Source organism: Tachyglossus aculeatus, chromosome 10 (assembly GCF_015852505.1).
Source record: "Tachyglossus aculeatus isolate mTacAcu1 chromosome 10, mTacAcu1.pri, whole genome shotgun sequence".
Lineage (NCBI taxonomy): Eukaryota > Metazoa > Chordata > Mammalia > Monotremata > Tachyglossidae > Tachyglossus > Tachyglossus aculeatus.
In genome coordinates this window covers 17922644-17940829 of record NC_052075.1, presented here as the reverse complement: position 1 = coordinate 17940829, position 18186 = coordinate 17922644, and the positions used below count along the sequence as shown (strand labels likewise).

The following is an 18186-nucleotide window of genomic DNA, read 5'->3' as shown; positions in this document are numbered from 1 at the left end:
AACATTTTGTAAGTAACTTGGTCTGAGTTAGTTGGCGCCCCGTGGAGAGAAGTGGCACCTGTTAATCCTTTCTGCGGGAGGGGGTGGTGAACTTTGGGAAAGGGGGCACCGTTGCCCTCGCCAGACAATGAGAGATGAGAAGCCACTCCTGAGGCTGTGTAGAAGGTAATAATAATAATAATAATAATAATAATAATAATGGCATTTGTTAAGCGCTTACTATGTGCAGAGCACCGTTCTAAGCGCTGGGGGGATACAAGGTGATCAAGTTGTCCCACTTAGGGCTCACAGTCTTCATCCCCATTTTACAGATGCGGTAACTGAGGCTCAGAGAAGTTAAGTGACTTGCCCAAGGTCGCACAGCAGACATGTGGCGGAGCCGGGATCTGCCTTGGCTCCAGCTTGCAAGCGGAGGATTCTTTCACTGATCCTGAGGCTCTTACTTCCCTTTGAAAACAGTGACAGTGCACACCTTCTTCTAATCAGGGCCTCCTCTCATCCAGCTGTCTTGGTGGGTTTAATAATAACAATAATAATTATGGTTTTTGTTAAGCGTTTATTATGTGCCAAGCACTGTTGGAACTCGGAAACCAGCCACGGGCTACTGGGAAGAGCAGAGATCTGGCCCTGGGCAAAGGAAGGCCCCCGATTTTCCCCTCGGTTCTGCTGCCTGGTGCCAGCAGAATCCCTCCCCAGAAGTCCAGCTCTGAGCTACTTTTGGTCAGAACTAGGGTGAAGTTCATAATTTGGTTTGTCAGAGGCCAGTTATTCACCTCTGGTAGTACCACTACTACTAATAATGGCATTTATTAAGTGCTTACTACGTGCAAAGCACTGTTCTGAGCGCTGGGGAGGCTACAAGGTGATCAGGTTGTCCCACATGGGGCTCACAGGCTTAATCCCCATTTTACAGCTGAGATAACTGAGGCACAGAGAAGTTAAGTGACTTGCCCAAAGTCACACAACTGGCAATTGGCAGAGCCGAGTTGTACTACTACAACTAGTTCTATTAATAGTATTACAGCTACTACTACTATTACACCTATAAATTATATTATAGAAGAAGCATTGTGGCCTAATGTTTGGGCATGGGAGCCAGAAGGACCTGGTTTCTAACAGCAGGAAAGAGGTGATATTGTACTTTCCGAAGCTCTTAGTACAGTGCTCTGCACACAGTAAGCGTTCAATAAATACGATCGACTGATCGACCAATCCCGACTCCACCTCTTGTCTGCTATGTGACACTGGGCAAGTCACTTTACTTCTCTGTGCCTCAGATACCTCATCTATAAAAATGGGGATTGAGACTGTGTGCCCCATGTGGGACAGGGACTGTGTCCAACCTGATTAACTTGTGTCTACCCTAGTGCTTAGAACAGTTCTTGGCACAAAGTAAGTGCTTAACAAGTACCACAATTATTATTACCATCATTATTATTATTAGGTTGACCTCTAGACTGTAAGCTTGTTGTGGGCAGAGAACGTAGCTACCAACTCTACCAACTGAGAAGCAGCGTGGCTCAGTGGAAAGAGCACGGGCTTTGGAGTCGGAGTCATGGGTTCAACAGAACAATGCCTGGCATATAGTAAGTGCTTAACAGATACCATAAAAAAGTAGTTTTCATAAGAGAAGCAGCGTGGCGCAGTGGAAAGAGCCCGGGCTTTGGAGTCAGAGGTCATGGGTTCAAATCCCGGCTCCACCAATTGTCAGCTGTGTGACTTTGGGCAAGTCACTTCACTTCTCTGGGCCTCAGTTAACGCATCTGTAAAACGGGGATTAAGACTGTGAGCCCCCTCATGGGACAACCTGATCACCTTGTAACCTCCCCAGCGCTTAGTACAGTGCTTTGCACATAGTAAGTGCTTAATAAATACCATCGTTTATTTATTTATTTTTTATCTCTTCCAAGAGCAAAGGTACCTGCCTGGGCCACGTAACGATGCAGCGGAGTCAACTGGCTAACCTCTAGACTGAAAGCTCGTTGTGGTCAGGGATAGTGTCTGTTATATTGTACTCTCCTAAGTGCTCAGTACAGAGCTCTGCACACAGTAAGAGCTCAATAAATACAATTGACTGACTAACCTCCTTATGATGAGGATGTTCTGAGCCTTCGGAGGCTTCATTCATTCAGTGGTATTTATTGAGTGCTTACTGTGTGCAGAGCACTGTACTAAGCGCTTGGGAAGTCCAAGTTGGCAACATATAGAGACAGTCCCTACCCAACAGTGGGCTTCAGAACTGTGACAGTTGAAGTCAGCCCCACGACTGGCTCCTGGCCCCAGGGCACCCTGGCCTGAAGCTGGACTTGTCAATCAGTCAATCATATTTATTGAGTGCTTACTGTGTGCAGAGCACTGTACTAAGCGCTTGCCCTCCTTAGCCAAAGGGACCAAGGGCTATCAGAAGGAGCGGGGAGTAGGGGTGGAAGAAGACAGAGAGTCAGCCACTTGGGATGTTCAGAGACAGTGCCTTGGGAAGTGTCAGGGGGCTAATGCCGGATCACAGGGATGATTCCGGCCTGCATAAGGGGAAAGAACATTGAGCCACTTCCAGGTCACTCTCTGTTCCTCCCAAGCCAACTTCCTAGCTGGACCCTGCTGCTCTCAACCTTATTTTTTTATGGTATTTCTTAAGCACTTACTATGTACCAGGCACTGTACTAAGTGCTGGGCTAGATACAAGATAGTAAGCACTTAAATGCCATTAAATAAAAAAGAATTTAAAAAACCCCATAAAACCCTTAAAAAAGATTGTTGCGGGAGGGTGGGTTGATCCCACATTAGGTATCTCAGACATATTCTCACACACTGATAAGACCTCACTGCCAGGAGTGATATCTTCTAACTCAAAGGACAGTCTGATGGGGTGGGAGTCTGGGTCGGGGGAAGAAAGAAAGAAAGAAAGAGAGAGAGAGAGAGAGAGAGAGAGAGAGAGAGAGAGAGAGAGAGAGAGAGAGGGAGAGGGAGAGGGAGAGGGAGAGGGAGAGGGAGAGGGAGAGGGAAAGAGAGAGGGAAAGAGAGAGGGAAAGAGAGAGGGAAAGAGAGAGGGAGAGAGGGAAAGAGAGAGGGAGAGAGGGAAAGAGAGAGGGAGAGAGGGAAAGAGAGAGGGAGAGAGGGAAAGAGAGAGGGAGAGAGGGAAAGAGAGAGGGAGAGAGGAAAAGAGAGAGGGAGAGAGGGAAAGAGAGAGGGAGAGAGGGAAAGAGAGAGGGAGGGAGAGAGGGAGGGAGGGAGAGAGGGAGGGAGGGAGAGAGGGAGGGAGAGAGAGAGCCCTTGGGCTGAGATTGTATGTCGGTGAGTATGTGTCTTCCCTGTCCCTGTTTCACTATCCTTTTCTTTGAACCAAACTAAACTCCCCTCAACCCTCTTTTCTTCCCTGCCAACACATTTTTACTTTCCCCAGCTCCGTCCCTGACCCCCGGACCCTTGCCTCCGGCTAAGGGTAGACTCTGCCTTCCCTCTGCTCCTGGATACCTCTGGTGGCTGAGCCCATAGAGAGGGGCTGTGGTCTGATCCCTCCCTCCCTTTGGGCCCCAGCCCTGAGTTCCGATCTGAGCTCCCCCACTTGCCTTCTCTGTGACCTCAGGCAAGTCATTTAGCAGCTTTGCGCCTCAGTTTCCTCATCTGTAAAATGAGGATTCAATTTCCGTTTTCCCTCAACCTTCGACTGTGAGCCCCGCGTGGGACACGGATTGGGTCCGATCTTAGTATAGTAGTAAGTACGTAGTAAATGCTTAACATATTCCACAACTGTTATTAGTATTATTATATTTCTACAGCTCCACCTCTCCCTCTCCCAATACCATTGCAACACGGTCTCTTTCCTGTGGTAAGCAGCTTTATCAGAGCCATGAGATCCAACACAAATCTTATCCATTCTCCCCACCCCCTGTACCCAAAGCCCCCATATAGGACTTTATGCCCCCAACAGAAGACGACCTGGGGGGAACCTCTCCTTGTTTGAATGGGCCCCAAAATATCGCCCAAAATACCCAGCCTCCCGAGAGCCAATTTCCCCCAAGGAAGATGTGCAGGCAGTTTGGGAATGCAGTAATTTCATTGTGTTGGACCCCCGCATACCTGCCTTCTCCCTGGTAATGTCAGGCTGGAAGCACCGGGTCCGATGAGTAACTCTCGCCCAGGTCACACAGCGTTGGCAACGATCAGGACACTCATGCCGAACACCATCAAGAAGAAGAGCCACATGAAGAACCTGTCCATCACGCGGGCCACCTTCTTCCACTTGCTGTCCTTGGCACTTTGGGCCCTGTGGGCCTTCAGGCAGGAGGCTATGTACTCGATGTCCCTCGCCAGTGTGTGCCACTGGGGACAGTGCCTGTCTCTTGCTGCCAGCCCGTCATCCAGAAGGCCGCTCTCGGCCATCACCAGCTTGTCCTCCTCCTGGTCGTAGGAGACCTCCGTGTCCCCTCTCGGGGGTCTGCCCCAGTCCAGGTCCTGGCAGAGGGGGTGGTCCCGGGCCCTGCCTCGCTGGGGAGACACGCAGCTCTCCCCCACATCATAGACGAGCAAGATTTTGGACATGTAGTCCAGGATGACGAGCCGGACCCAACGTGGGACAGGCTTGGCTTCCTCCCCGCAGAAGTGGATGTTCATCACCATGATGGTCAGCACTGTGGAGGCCGTGATCAGGGCCATCTTGGCGATATAGTTCTTGCCTGGAAAAGAAGGAATCCGGTTGAAATCAGCCCCTGGGAATCTTCACCGCCTCCCCTCTGCCACACTTCCCCCACTCTGCGGGTGCAAGCTGAGGGGCCGGACCGAGCATGGATACTGTCAGGTCAGGCCCACATTTTTGTTTTTTTAATATATTTGTTAAACACTTACTATATTCAAGTGCTGGGGTAGATACAAGCTAATCAGGTTGGACACAGTCTCTGTCCTACATGAGGCTCACAGTCTTAAGCCCCATTTTACAGACGAGGGAACCGAGTCACAGAGAAGTGAAGTGACTTGCCCAAGGCCACGCAGCAGGTCTCCCTCTATAGATTGTAAGCTCTCTGTGGGCAGGGATTGTGTCTGTTATATTGTACTCTTCCAAGTGTTTAGTACAGTGCTCTGGACACAGTAAACACCCAATAAATATTACTGATTGAAGTGGTGGAGAGGAATTAGAACCCAGGTTCTTCTGAGTCCCAGGCCAGTGTCCTATCACTAGGCAATGCTACTTCTCTATTACTCTATTTTATTTTTACATATTTATTCTATTTATTTTGTTAGCATGTTTTGTTTTGATTCTCTGCCTCCCCCTTCTAGACTGTGAGCCCACAGTTGGGTAGGGACCGTCTCTATATGTTGCCAACTTGTATTTCCCAAGCGCTTAGTACAGTGCTCCGCACACAGTAAGCGCTCAATAAATACGATTGAATGAATGAATTAATGCTTCTCATTCCCCATGTACCCAGAAGCCTCCTTGATGGGAATGGGAGGAGAGGGCCTAGAGTGGTCCCTTTATTCATCCCCCCTCAACTCACCCCCTCAACACTTATGTACCTATCTATAATTGCAGTAATTGCAATATCTATAATGGCAGTAATAAATGCCATCATTATTATTATTATTATTATGTTGCTAAGTTGTACTTCCCAAGCGCTTAGTCCAGTGTTCTGCACACAGTAAGCGCTCAATAAATATGATTGAATGAATGAAGGAATTGAATGAAGGAATGCTGTCAGCAGATCTGGCCCAAGTGGACACCTACCCGTAGCCAATACTCCCAAACAGCCTGGGAAGGGCCAGGACAGCTACCAAGATTGCTTCTTGCTTCTCCTCCTCCCCATCCTCCTCCTCCTCATCTCTCTCCAGACTCAGCCACACCCAGCAGCTTCCCAGATGAGTCAGCCAGCCGTCAAGACTGGGAATTGTTGGGTGGTGAGCTGCTCTGGGCCCTGGGGAGAAGCCCAGATCAGAGTCCTGCCAGTTGGGAGCCCTCCCGGCACCTCCAATCCTGCTGGTCCCTCCTCCTCCTCCTCAATCAATCGTATTTATTGAGCGCTTACTGTGTGCAGAGCACTGTACTAAGCACTTGGGAAGTCCAAGTTGGCAACATATAGAGACGGTCCCTACCCAACAGTGGGCTCACAGTCTAGAAGGGGGAGACAGAGAACAAAACCAAACATATTAACAAAATAAAATAAATAGAATAGATATGTACAAGTAAAATAGAGTAATAAATATGTACAAACATATATACAGGTATATATGTCCTCCTGTCAGGTTTCTGGCCCGGGGCTCTGCCCAGATATCTGGCCTTGTTCCCGGTCAGGTCTGCAGCCAGTTCTCTGACCACATTTCCAGGGAAGCTGCTCAGACTGGGCTCTGAGGGGAGGGCAGAGGGCCAGAGAGGCTGGCGTGGTGGGAAAGTGGTCAGATTGGGGAGGCCAGAGGGGTGAGGAGGCTGGGGTGGTGGGGGAGATAATAATAATAATAATTATTATTTTCACTTCTAGACAGTGAGCCCACTGTTGGTTAGGTTCCATCTCTATATGTTGCCATCTTGTACTTCCCAAGCGCTTAGTACAGTGCTCTGCACACAGTAAGCGCTCAATAAATATGATTGATTGATTAATAATAATGGCATTTGTTAAGCGCTTACTATGTGCAAAACACTTTTCTAAGCACTGGGGAGGTTACAATGTGATCAGGTTGTCCCACGGGGGGCTCACAGTTTTAATCCCCATTTTCCAGATGAGGTAACGGAGGCACAGAGAAGTGAAGTGGTTTGCCCAAAGTCACCCAGCTGACAATTGGCGGAGTTGGGATTTGAACCCATGACCTCTGACTCCAAAGCCCGGGCTTTTTCCACTGAGCCACGCTGCTTCTCCACTGAGCCACGCTGCTTCTCTAGCAGCTGAGATAGGGAGGCTGAGGTGGCCATGGAGGCCCGGGAGGCTGTGGAAGTTTGGGAGAGCATGGAAGCCGGGGAGGCCGGGATAGTTGGGGGAGGCAGGGAGGTCCAGGCAACCAAGGAGGCCAGGGAGCTCAGTACAGTGGGGGAGGCCAGGGTGGGGCAGGGGGAGGCTAGAATGGCACGGGGAGGACTGTACAGCAGTGGAGCAGGCCCAAGAGGCCCGGCTGTTCTCACTTGTTGTATAGGACAATGTCGGGGCGCCACACCAGCCTGCTGGGAATCCGGATGGAGTCCAGCCCGTCGTACCGCTCGCGGTCCCAGCACAGATAGGCATCGTGCCACAGTTGGCGAATCCACAGGTAGGCCGTCAGAATCTGGTTCCTTTCATCCTGGGGGAAGGAACGGTTGGATGGAGGGTCAATGGAGGATGAACAGAGGAAGGAGGGGTATTCATTCAATTGTATTCAATTCTGTAAAATTGGGATTAAGACTGTGAGCCCCTTGTGGGCCAACCTGATAACCTTGTAACCTCCCCAGCACTTAGAACAGTGCTTTGCACATAGTAAGTGCTTAATAAATGCCATTATTATTATTTATTGAGCACTTACTGTGTGCAGAGCGCTGGACTAAGTGCTTGGGAAGTCCAAGTTGGCAACATATAGAGATGGTCCCTACCCAACAGTGGGCTCACAGTCTAGAAGGGGGAGACAGACAACAAAACATATTCACAAAATAAAATAGAGTAAACATGTACAAATAGAGTAATAAATCCGTACAAACATATATACATATATATAGGTGCTGAGGGGAGGGGAAGGAGGTAAGGCAGGGGGGATGGGGAGGGGGAGGAGGGGGAGAGGAAGGAGGGGGCTCGGTGTGGGAAGGCCTCCTGGAGGAGATGAGCTCTCAGTAGGGCCTTGAAGGGAGGAAGAGAGCTAGCTTGGCGGATGTGCAGGGGGAGGGATAGTATCAGGGCACAGTCCTTCTAGACTGTGAGCCCACTGTTGGGTAGGGACTGTCTCTATATGTTGCCAACTTGTACTTCCCAAGCGCTTAGTACAGTGCTCTGCACACAGTAAGCACTCAATAAATACAATTGATTGATTGGGCAGAACTCAACCCCCAGTGCGGGCAGCAGGCTCCGCAGGGCTGACCGATCAGATGCCCCTTCACCCCTGGTGCAGGGCCAGTGGGTTACCTTGCAGAGTCCCCAAAAAGATCCCCCTCCCCACAAGACCCCTGCCTTCTCCCCTGCCTCACCGTGTGCATAAGAACCAACGAGCTAAGCTCCCTCTTCAGATCCCGCCAGTGGGCCACAAGCCAAATCTACCCCTAAAAATCGAATATCCCACACGCTCAACAGAAACACACACTTCACAAACACATAAAACAGATAAGCTCTCACAAGACATAGAAACACAAATGCATATACAAATCACATAAACACACGCAGGATTTGCATCATATTGACAAACACCAAAACATAAAAAACATAACCCACAAACACTCACAAGATATAATGATAATAGTGGCATCTGTTCAGCATAGTTCTCTGCAGGCAATAAGCGCTCAACAAATACGATTGAATGAACAAACTTCATTCAGGTGGCCAGCACAAGAAGGAAGGACAGGCTGCTCTCATTCAGAGCAAACTTAAGCCCCTCTTTTCCGCATCTACCTTTATTTCTATTTATTCTGACAACTTGACACCCGTCCCCATGTTTCGTTTCGTTGTCCGTCTCCCCCTTCTAGACTGCGAGCCCGTTGTTGGGTAGGGACCGTGTGTATGTTGCCGACTTGTACTTCCCAAATGCTTAGTACAGTGCTCTGTGCACAGTAAGCGCTCAATAAATACGACTGAATGAATGAGCACTCTAAGCACTGGGATGGATGAAAGCAAATCGGGTTGGACACAGTCCCTGTCCCGTGTGAGACTCACAATACACATGGCGCAAAAATACACAAAACCACACTCAAGGACTCAATTCATATCCACAAACACCACACCCACATAAACATTTTCAGTCTCACACATACACACGTTATATACTCACCCAAACCAAACACTACTATTCCCGTTATTTAGAAGTAATTTTGTATGTTTGTCTCCATCATTCTATTATAATAATATTGATTGCATTTATAATAATAATGATGGTATTTGTTAAGCGCTTACTATGTGCAAAGCACTGTTCTAAGCTTCTTGTGAACAGAAAACATGCCTTCTGCTTCTGCATGCAATATAATTATGGCATTAACTAAACACTATGAGTCAAGCATTAAGCCAAGCAGTGTGCTCAGAACTGGGGTAGATATGAGTTATGGTTTAGTACAGTGCACTTCACTCGGCACTTAATAAATATCATTACTTCTACTACTCCTCACAAAAGACAAATCCCTCACATGCACACCCTATAAATACATATAACGATTATCATCGTGTTATTTGTTAAGCGCTTAGTGCCAAGCACTGTACTAAGTGCTGGGATAGTAATAATAATAATAATTGTGGTATTTAAGCATTTGCTAAATGCCAGGCACAGGGCAGGAAGTCAGAGGACCTGGGTTCAAATCCCAGCTCTGTCACTTGCCTGCTGGGTGACTTTGGGTAAGTCATTTCATTTCCTCTGCACCTGTTTTCTCTCTGTAAAATGGGGATCAGCAGTGTGAAGCACTGCGAAGCAGTGTGGTTCAGTGGAAAGAGCACAGGCTTTGGAGTCAGAGGTCATGGGTTCAAATCCTGACTCCGCCAACTGTCAGCTGTGTGACTTTGGGCAAGTCACTTAACTTCTCTGGGCCTCAGTTACCTCATCTGTAAAATGGGGATTAAAACTGTGAGCCCCCTGTGGGACCTGTAACCTCCCCAGCGCTTAGAACAGTGCTTTGCACATAGTAAATGCTTAACAAATACCATCATCATCATCATCAAATGTCTGCCCTCTCTTTCATTTAGACTGTGGGACAGGGATTGTTTCCGACTAGATTAACTTGTATCTACCCCAGAGCTTAGAATAGTACTTGACACATAGTAAGTGCTTGACAAACATAATAATGATAACGATAACAATAACAACAACAGCGGTGCCTGACATTTAGTCAGCACTTAACAAATGCCATCATCATAGTAACAATTCCTTCTTCCTCCAGCTCCCATGGTCTGTAAACAAGCATTCACTCATTCAGTCATAACTATTGTGCTCTTACTATGTGCAGAGCACTGTACTAAGTGCTTGGAAAGTACAATTCAGCAATAGAGACAATCCCTGCCCACACGGGTCTTACAGTGTAGAAGTGGGGAGACAGACACAATTAGATTGTAAACTGGAGGGCAGGGAATGTGCGTTTTATCACTACTGTTCTCACCCAAGCACTTAGTACAGTGTCGGCATTAGATAAATGCCATCGCTCAATTACCACCCAACCTGACTGAGAACCTGCAGCAGCTATCTTGCTGGCTTCACCGCTTGCCTCCCCCTGGGCCTCACTGCTGAGAACAGTGCCTGGCACATAGTAAGCACTTCATAAATATTATTATTATTGTTATTAATATCACTATTAGCTATGTTGCCCACTAAAGGAATCACCACTGCAGAGTTTAGGAAGCCAGAATGAAAATGCACAGCGCTGGGCGCTAGGAAAGGGTAGGTTCGCCTTCTAACTCTACCACGAGGCTGCTGAGCCACCTCAGGCTAGTTGCTTCTCCTCTAATAATAATAATAATTAAGGTATTTGTTGAGTGCTTACTATGTGCCGGGGTGTACTTAGTGCTTTACTAGGTACTGTGAGGCTCTTAAAGTCTAACAGAAAGGGGAAATGGGCATTTCATCCCCATTTCACAGCGGAGGCAACTGAGATACAGAGACTTGTCCAAGATCACATAGGAGGCAAGTGTCAGAGACAGGATTAGAACCCAGGTCCGTCCCCTTTCCACTAGGTTCTGCGGGGCTTTTATGTCCTCGTTTGTAAAAATGGAGATCATAATGCCTGCCTTGTGGGGATGCTGTGAGACTAAAATGAGGTAATTCTCCTGGAAACTACTAACAGAAGGAACAGTGCTTTGCACATAGTAAGTGCTTGATAAATGCCATTATAAATAAAATAAATATGCCCCTGAGTATTAGAGAGAGATGTGAATGCCCTATGCCTAGAGGATTTGGAAGGGCTGACGTGCCTTTAGGAGAGAGAAATAGGGTGGGGAGATGAGCGATTAGTCAGGGAAGGCCTCCTGATTAATCAGGGAAGAGTTGGGATTGCAGAAGGACTTTGAAGTTGGGGAGAGGTGTGGTCCGCTGGTTGCAAAGAGGGAGGAAGTTCCAGGTAGGTGGGAGGGAGGGATAAATGGTGCAAGAAACAAGATGGAGGCACAGTGAGTAGGTTGGCAAAAGAGGAAAAAAAAAAAACCACATGGGAGTTGGGGTGTGATAAAATCCCTCAAAATGACTCACCCGGGAACTCGATACTTCCTACACTGGATTGTGACCAAGGCTCTTGATACCATGGCCGAGCCAGCCCAGAACTTGGGCTCTAACAGAGACATAGTATCTTTATAATAATATGAACAATAGTAACAAATGTAGTATTCCTTAAGTCACTTCTGCTCCTTAGAGCCTTCTAAAGACCTAAAAGCAATAATCTTTGTGGTGTTTCTTAAGCCCTATTACTTGCCAAGCAATCTCCCAAGCACTGGGGTAGATGTGAGTCCGTTATTGGATAGGGACCGTCTCCACATGTTGCTGACTTGTACTTCCCAAGTGCTTAGTACAGTGCTCTGCAAACAGTAAGCGCTCAATAAATACAATTGAATGAATGAATACAAGCAAATCAATTCCCTGTCCTACATGGGGCTCACATTCTGAGTAAGAGAGCAGGTATTAAATCCCCATTTAACAGAAGAGGAAACAGGCCCAGAGAAGTTAAGTAATGTGTCCAAGGTCATACAGCTAGCAAGAGGCAATGCCGGGATAAGAGCTCAGGCCTTCTGACTCCCGAGCCTGTGCTCTCTCAATTGGCCCTTTCTCTAGACTGTAAACTCATTGTGGGTAGGTAATGTGTCTGTTACATTGAACTCTCCCAAGCACTTAGTACAGTGCTCTGCACACAGTAAGTGCTCAATAAATACGATTGACTGACCCACAATTCTTAGAAGAACCAGGTGATGGCCGCCCACAATCACTTTAGAGGTGAATAATCCAACACCCCAACTCTCCCCTTCCCATCCCTGAATTCTCCCTCCAATTACCCAGAATGGGCCACACTTCTAAGCAACACAAATTCTACCAGTCTCCAGTGACGATGTTAATTCATCCACTTGACCTGATATTGTTGTATCTGCCCCACTCCTTAGTCCAATGCCTGGCACCCAGAACGTACTTAATAAATACTATTATTATTATTACCATCGTTATTACTATTAATCAATCAATCGTATTTGAGCGCTTACTATGTGCAGAGCACTGTACTAAGCGCTTGGGAAGTACAAATTGGCATCACATAGAGACAGTCCCTACCCGATAGTGGGCTCACAGTCTAAAAGGGGGAGACAGAGAACAGAACCAAACATACCAACAAAATAAAATAAGTAGGATAGAAATGTACAAGTAAAATAAATAAATAAATTAATCAAATCAATCGTATTTATCTGTCATCTTGTGGGCTTTTGGGAGATTTATTCTGGTAACACCCCAAAGCAGACAGGTGAAACTTCATTCGGTCACTGAGGCTGAGCGGATATGACAAAGTGTTTCCACCTACCGTTACTTTTATTCCTAGATGAGGATCGGAGCCCTGACTGTGTTTAATTCCTGCGTGTGTATTTTCTCTCAGTGCTTAGTACAGAGCTCTGTGCACTGTAAGTGCTTAATACAATTACAACTACTATGTACATGTTTTTAAATTTTATTCATTCATTCAATCGTATTTATTGAGCACTTACTGTGTGCAGAGCACTGTACTAAGCGCTTGGGAATTACAAGTTGGCAACATATAGAGATGGTCCCTACCCAACAATGGGCTCACAGTCTAGAAGGGGGAGACAGAGAACAAAACAAAACATATTAACAAAATAAAATAAATAGAATAAATATGTACAAATAAAATAGAGTAATATTACGAATTATTTATTCACATTAATGTCTGTTTCCCCTTCTAGACTGCAAGCCTGTTATGGGAAGGGAACATGCTTGCTAATTCTGTTGTACTGTACTCTCCCAAGCACTTAGTACGGTGGTCTGAAGATAGAAAGCATTCAATAAATACTATTGATTGATTGAAAATCCTAGCCTGGTCCTATATGGCCCCTGTGAAATCCTCCCTGTGGTTCCTGTATCAAGTGATCACGGTTCCAAGACAAAGACACAAGCTACAGAGTCCCCCTGGGGAACATGGCAGAAAAGACACCTTATCTTCCGTGTAGAGGGGATAGCAGTGTGGCCTAGTGGAAAGACCACTGGCTTGGGAATCAGAGGACCTGAGTTCTAATCCTGGTTCCTTCCTTGGCCCCATAATAATAATAATGGCATTTATTAAGTGCTTACTATGTGCAAAGCACTATTCTAAGCACTGGGAAGGTTACAAGGTGATCAGGTTGTCCCATGGGGGGCTCACAGTCTTAATCCCCATTTTACAGATGAGGGAACTGAGGCCCAGAGAAGTGAAGTGACTTGCCCAAAGTCACACAGCTGACAATTGGCAGAGCTGGGATGTGAACCCATGACCATGGGAAGCAGCGTGGCTCAGTGGAAAGAGCCCGGGCTTTGGAGTCAGAGGTCCTGGGTTCACATCCCAGCTCTGCCAATTGTCAGCTGTGTGACTTTGGGCAAGTCATTTCACTTCTCTGTGCCTCAGTTACCTCATCTGTAAAATGAGGATGAAGACTGTGAGCCCCCTGTGGGACAACCTGATCACCTTGTAACCTCCCCAGCGCTTAGAACAGTGCTTTGCATATAGTAAGCGCTTAATAAATGCCGTCCTTATTATTATTATTATGACCTCTGACTCCAAAGCCCAGGCTCTTTCCACTGAGCCACGTTGCTTCTCCATAGCACCTTGGCCTCCGAAGGTCCCCAGGCCACTGGAAACTTACCATGTCTTTGATCTGGGACAGGGTGATTTGCAGGGTGACATTAAGCACCTTGTCCGTGTCCTCCACTGGCCTCAGAGTGCTGAAATAGTCTTTGAAGAGGTCGGTAAAGAGCATCTGGGCAAATTTTCTGGGAAGGAGGAAGGGAAGCAGCACTCCCTGACCACAACCTCCTTACTTTAATCTTCCCCAGCCACCCTGACAACAGCCCCATTACCCTAACCTTCCCCAGCCCCCCTGACTTCAGCCCCCTTATCTTAATCTTTCCTGATTACCCTGACCATTCATTCAATCATAATTATTTAGCTCTTACTGTGTGCAGAGCACTGTACTAAGTGCTTGGGAAGGACAAGCTGGCAACAGCTAGAAACGTTCCCTACCCAACAACGGGATCACAGTCTAGAACTTTTACAAGTTTACAAGAACTTTTACAAGTTCCCGATATAATAATACTGGTGGCATTTGTTAAGCACTTACTATGTGCGAAGCACTGTTTTAAGTGCTGGGGGGGGGGAATACAAGGTGATTAGGTTGTCCCACGTGGGGCTTACAGTCATTTACAGATGAGGTAACAGGCACAGAGAAGTTAAATGACTTTCCCAAAGTCACCGCTGATATGACTGAGCCCCACACTGAGCCCCCTTTTTCCCCAGACTGAGCCCCCTTTTTTCCTCTCCTCCTCCCCACCCCCCCCGCCCTACCTCCTTCCCCTCCCCACAGCACCTGTATATGTTTGTACAGATTCATTACTCTATTTTACTTGTACATATTTACTATTCTATTTATTTTGTTAATGGTGTGCATTTAGCTTTAATTCTATTTGTTCTGACAACACCTGTCCACATGTTTTGTTTTGTGGTCTGTCTCCCCCTTCTAGACTGTGAGCCCGTTGTTGGGTAGGGACTGTATGTGTCCCCAACGTGTACTTCCCAAGTGCTTAGTACAGTGCTCTGCGTATAGTAAGCACTCAATAAATACGATTGAATGAATGAGAGACAAAACGAAACGTGTGGACAGGTGTCACAACCCCTTACCTTGGTCACAACAGGTGACCACAACCCCTTACCTTAATTTTCTACAGTCCCCCTGACCACATATCTGTCTCCCGCTCTCTCTCTCTCTCTCTCTTCCCTCTTTCCTTACCTTAATTTTCTCCAGTCCCCCTGACCACATATCCCTTACCCTAATCTTCCCCCATCCTTCTGATCACAGCCTTCTTACCCCAACATTCCCCAGCTTCTCTGACCACAGCTCCCTTTCCCTAACCTTCCCCAGCCCCTGGACCACAACCACGTTACCCAAACCTTTTCCAGCCCCCTGACCACAGCCCCCTTACCCTAATCTTCCCTCGCCCTTCTGATCACAGCCTCAGCCTAAACCTTCCCCAGTCCCACTGTTCTGTCTTGCCTTTTCCCTTTTCTCCTCATATCTAAGCAGCCACCCTCTCCTCAGTGTCCCGTGTTGCTGTCTGCAGTTCCACCCCATCACAATCCAGCCTGGAGCTCCAGGCATTATATTTATTTTATTTCATGGCATTTGTTAATTGTTGACTATGTGCCAGGCACTGTATTGAGCGCTGGGGTAGATACAAGCTAATCAGGTGGGACACAGTCCGGATCCTACATAGGGCTCACAGTCTTAATCTCCATTTTATAAATGGGGTAACAACCACAGAGAAGTGACTTGTCCAAGGTAACACAGCAGACGAGTGGCAGAGCTGGGATTAGAACCCAGGTCCTTTTGACTCCCAGGACTGTGCTCTACCCACTAGGTGACATTACTTTTTCACTCCAAGCTCCGGGACCAAAGCCACCAGCCATGGGCAGCAGCTGTGGCCATTCAGGCAGACTCAGTGGTTTGGATTGATCAGTGGCTGGGCAGGGGCAGAGGTCCCCTGGGCACTGTAGTGTAAATCAGTGTAAATCCAGTGTAAATCATCCCAAGAAGCTTCCTGGGAACAACCATTACTGTCTTAGCCCCTTCCAACTCCCTGCCCCCGCTTTGTCCCTGTTCCTGTCCCTTTTTTCCTCCCCTTCCAACTCCCTGCCCCTGCTTCATCCCTGTTCCTGTCCCTTTTTTCTTCCCCTTCCCTGCCCTTATCCCTTCTTCTGCCCCTGCTCCTTTCCCTTCCCCTATCCTTGCCCCTGCCATTTCCCCCATCCCCAACCCTGCTTCCCGGTGTGGGCAGGGATTGTCCCTCTTTATTGCCGAATTGCACTTTCCAAGCACTAAGACAGTGCTCTGCACACTGTAAGCACTCAATAAATATGATTGAATGAATGAATGAATCCCTGCCCCTCCTCTAGCCCCATCCTCAGCCCCGATGCTCCATAGGGGTCTAGTTCTCTCCCTCCAAACTTTCAGGGGCAGAGGCCCCAGGCATCCTTGCCAGTGGACAGTCCAGTTGGCCAGTCCCCCGCCCGGCCCCCGCTTCAATCAATCAATCATATTTATTGAGCGCTTACTGTGTGCAGAGCACTGTACCAAGCGCTTGGGAAGTACAAGTTGGCAACATATAGAGACAGTCCCTACCCAACAGTGGGCTCACAGTCTAAAAGGGGGGAGTCTGAAAGGGGCACTCACCTTTCCATCCAGTGGCGGCCAAGAAAAGGCCGAAGAAACGGCAGCAGGGGATCAGCCAGTTCATCCTTTTCCTGTTCCTTTGACTCCAACCACACAGAATGGTCTGAAGCTGGCACGGCCAGCAAGTAGTCCAGGGCAGCAGGCAGGCAGGATCCCGGAAGAACTCCAGAAGGGCCCCCCTCGGTCCCTCCTGCACTGTAACCTGAGCATCATCTGCCCAGCCCCTGCAGCCCAGCTGGGCAGAGACAGAGACACTGACAGGGGCATGGATAGAGATGGAGGCAGAGGCACCAATCAATCAATCATATTTATTGAGCGCTTACTGTGTGCAGAGCACTGTACTAAGCGCTTGGGAAGTCCAAGTTGGCAACATATAGAGACGGTCCCTACCCAACAGTGGGCTCACAGTCTAGAAGGGGGAGACAGAGAACAAAACCAAACATATTAACAAAATAAAATAGAATAGATATGTACAAGTAAAATAGAGTAATAAATATGTACAAACATATATGCATGTGTATATGGCACCAGTTGGAAACCATTTCCTTTTTCTTCCACCCCTCTCTCTGCTCCTTTGGGGAGCCTTCCTGGTGTTTGGCATCAGCTGTGTCACTTCCATCTCCGCTTCCTTTGGGACAGGGGGATTTGCTCGTTTTCTGACTCCCCTCCCGAGTGTGGCCATCCCCCTGTTCCGGCCCTTCCACTGCTGTGGCTTGAGGAGATCCCAGAGCTTCCCCAGCCTGGGGGCTGGGGGTTGAGCCCCAGCTGGGGTGGGAAATGCAGCACCCCGAGAGGTGAAGCACGGAGAGTCCAGGCCCTTGACCCGCTCCAATCCTTAACCCAGCAATGAGTGGCAGTTTCAACCACAGTCTTCCACCCTGCAGCCATGGCATCTTTAGGCTACTCCTGCCCTTTCCCCTGGGCAGTCTTAAAAAAAAGATAGCATTTATTAAGCGCTTACTATGTGCAAAGCACTGTTATAAGCACTGGGGAGCTTACAAGGTGATCAGGTTGTCCCACAGGAGGCTCACAGTCTTAATCCCCATTTTACAGATGAGGTAACTGAGGCATAGAGAAGTTAAGTGACTCACCCAAAGTCACACAGCTGACAATTGGCGGAGCCAGGATTTGAACCCATGACCTCTGACTCCAAAGCCTGTCCTTTTTCCACTGAGCCATGCTGCTTCTCCCACAAACAAGCAAATCTGTCCCACCTGGGGCTCACAGTCTTAATCCCCATTTTACAGATGAGGGAACTGAGGCACAGAGAAGTTAAGTGACTCACCCAAAGTCACACAGCTGACAATTGGCGGAGCCAGGATTTGAACCCTTGACCTCTGACTCCAAAACCCGTGCTCTTTCCACTGAGCCACGCTGCTTCTAACCTCCTTCCTACCCTCCAGCCACAGCAGCCTTAAGTATCCCATCCCACCCTCCCCGCCCTCATCCCCAGCAGCCTCAGCCCCACCAGAATCCTCTTTTTGTTTCTATTTTTTAAGCACTTACTATATGCCAGGCACTGTACTAAGCCCTGGGGTAGATACAAGCTAATCAGGTTGGACACAGTCCATGTCCCTCATGGGACTCACAGCATAGATCCCCACTTTATGGATGAGGGAAATAAGGCACAGAGCAGTGAAGTGACTTGCCCAAAGTCACA

General features: G+C 47.9%; 1 protein-coding gene across 1 annotated transcript; it reads right to left on the bottom strand.

The window, feature by feature from the left end:
- Positions 1 to 4106: 4106 nt before the first annotated feature.
- On the bottom strand, positions 4107 to 17953 carry CHRNA9 (cholinergic receptor nicotinic alpha 9 subunit). The gene is made up of 6 exons (XM_038751951.1): positions 17923 to 17953; positions 16527 to 16635; positions 13947 to 14073; positions 7100 to 7254; positions 6302 to 6333; positions 4107 to 4673 (listed from the first exon to the last, which is right to left on the bottom strand). The coding sequence occupies exons 1-6, from the start codon at positions 17951 to 17953 to the stop codon at positions 4141 to 4143; spliced, it is 987 nt and encodes a 328-aa protein (XP_038607879.1). The 3' UTR covers positions 4107 to 4140.
- Between the last annotated feature and the right edge of the window lie 233 nt (positions 17954 to 18186).